Raw genomic sequence first — 1,011 nt, 5'->3', positions numbered from 1 at the left:
TTTATCCTGGTGGGGGTCCAAGAAATGGTTCACTTTACTGCATAGATTCCGACTCCCGTGGAAGAGCGCGCGTGAGTAGACGTGGGGGTAGACAGGGATGAGTGTAATGATACACTTGTCAGTTTAAGCCCTGGCCTGTCTTTTTAGATCAATAATCTCATTGTCTGAGGACATAAGCTGCCAGACACAGTCATTATTGGCCGGTAGAACTTGCTAAATTGTCCTGTACTTTCCCTGCCCGGGCAGAACGTCTCGCCAGTAATGGGTGGCTGTCCTTAGAGTGCTGTTGTTCTTGACTCGATGGCTCCTAGTGTTTGTAGTGGGTGGTTGGTGGGTGCTCTGGTGTGGTTTGCTCCTTCTTTCCTATCTAGCAACTATTATCCCGGTCTCTCCTCCTTCTTTTTTGTTTATTTTACTCTCTTGTAACGTCTCTAATCTCCTAGCGCTCATATGACCTTATACAATTGCGAGCGCCGTAAAACCTCTACTAAAACAAAAATTCCCCTTCTTCTTCTTTATGTTTATTACTCTCTTGTAACACCTCTAATCTCCTAGCGCTCATATGACCTTATGCAATTGCGAGCGCCGTAAAACATCTACTAAAATAACTAACTTGTTTGTGGCGGTTTTACTGTACTTTTGTAGGAACGTTTCGAGCGACAATATTACTAACTTGTCTGACACATTTCTCCCTGGCTCTCTCTCTTCCTCCCGCGGCCCGGCCTCCCTCCCGTCCACTCCTGTGATTGGTCAGATGTAAAGTGTGCCTTCACGTGTAGTGAGCACCTGTGTCTGGTCAGTGACCAGCTCTGTGATGGCCTGGACGACTGTCCTGACCGCTCAGACGAGCTGACCACAGTGTGCCCGACAGCCGGACCCAGGAACTTGGGCGCTCAGACGCCTTCTGGTAACTACATCTCTACTCTCTGCTCTCTGTGCTGCTGCTTCTTCTTTTTATTTCTTCTTCTTCTTCTTCTTCTTCTTCTTCTTCTTCTTCTTCTTCTTCTTCTT

At 47.2% G+C, this 1,011-nt stretch overlaps 1 protein-coding gene across 1 annotated transcript in view; it reads left to right on the top strand.

Annotated features, from left to right (window-relative positions):
• The window catches only part of LOC101851876, a gene marked incomplete in the record, with an annotated part of 21,076 nt that overhangs the window by 15,454 nt on the left and 4,611 nt on the right, over positions 1–1,011 (top strand). The window contains 1 exon segment of the mRNA XM_035970627.1: positions 755–907. Within this exon segment, the coding sequence (XP_035826520.1) occupies positions 755–907 (153 nt within the window).

The sequence above is a fragment of the Aplysia californica genome, unplaced genomic scaffold (genome assembly GCF_000002075.1).
Source record: "Aplysia californica isolate F4 #8 unplaced genomic scaffold, AplCal3.0 scaffold00295, whole genome shotgun sequence".
NCBI lineage: Eukaryota > Metazoa > Mollusca > Gastropoda > Aplysiida > Aplysiidae > Aplysia > Aplysia californica.
The sequence above is the reverse complement of the archived record's forward strand: the minus strand, read 5'-3'. Positions and strand labels throughout refer to the sequence as shown.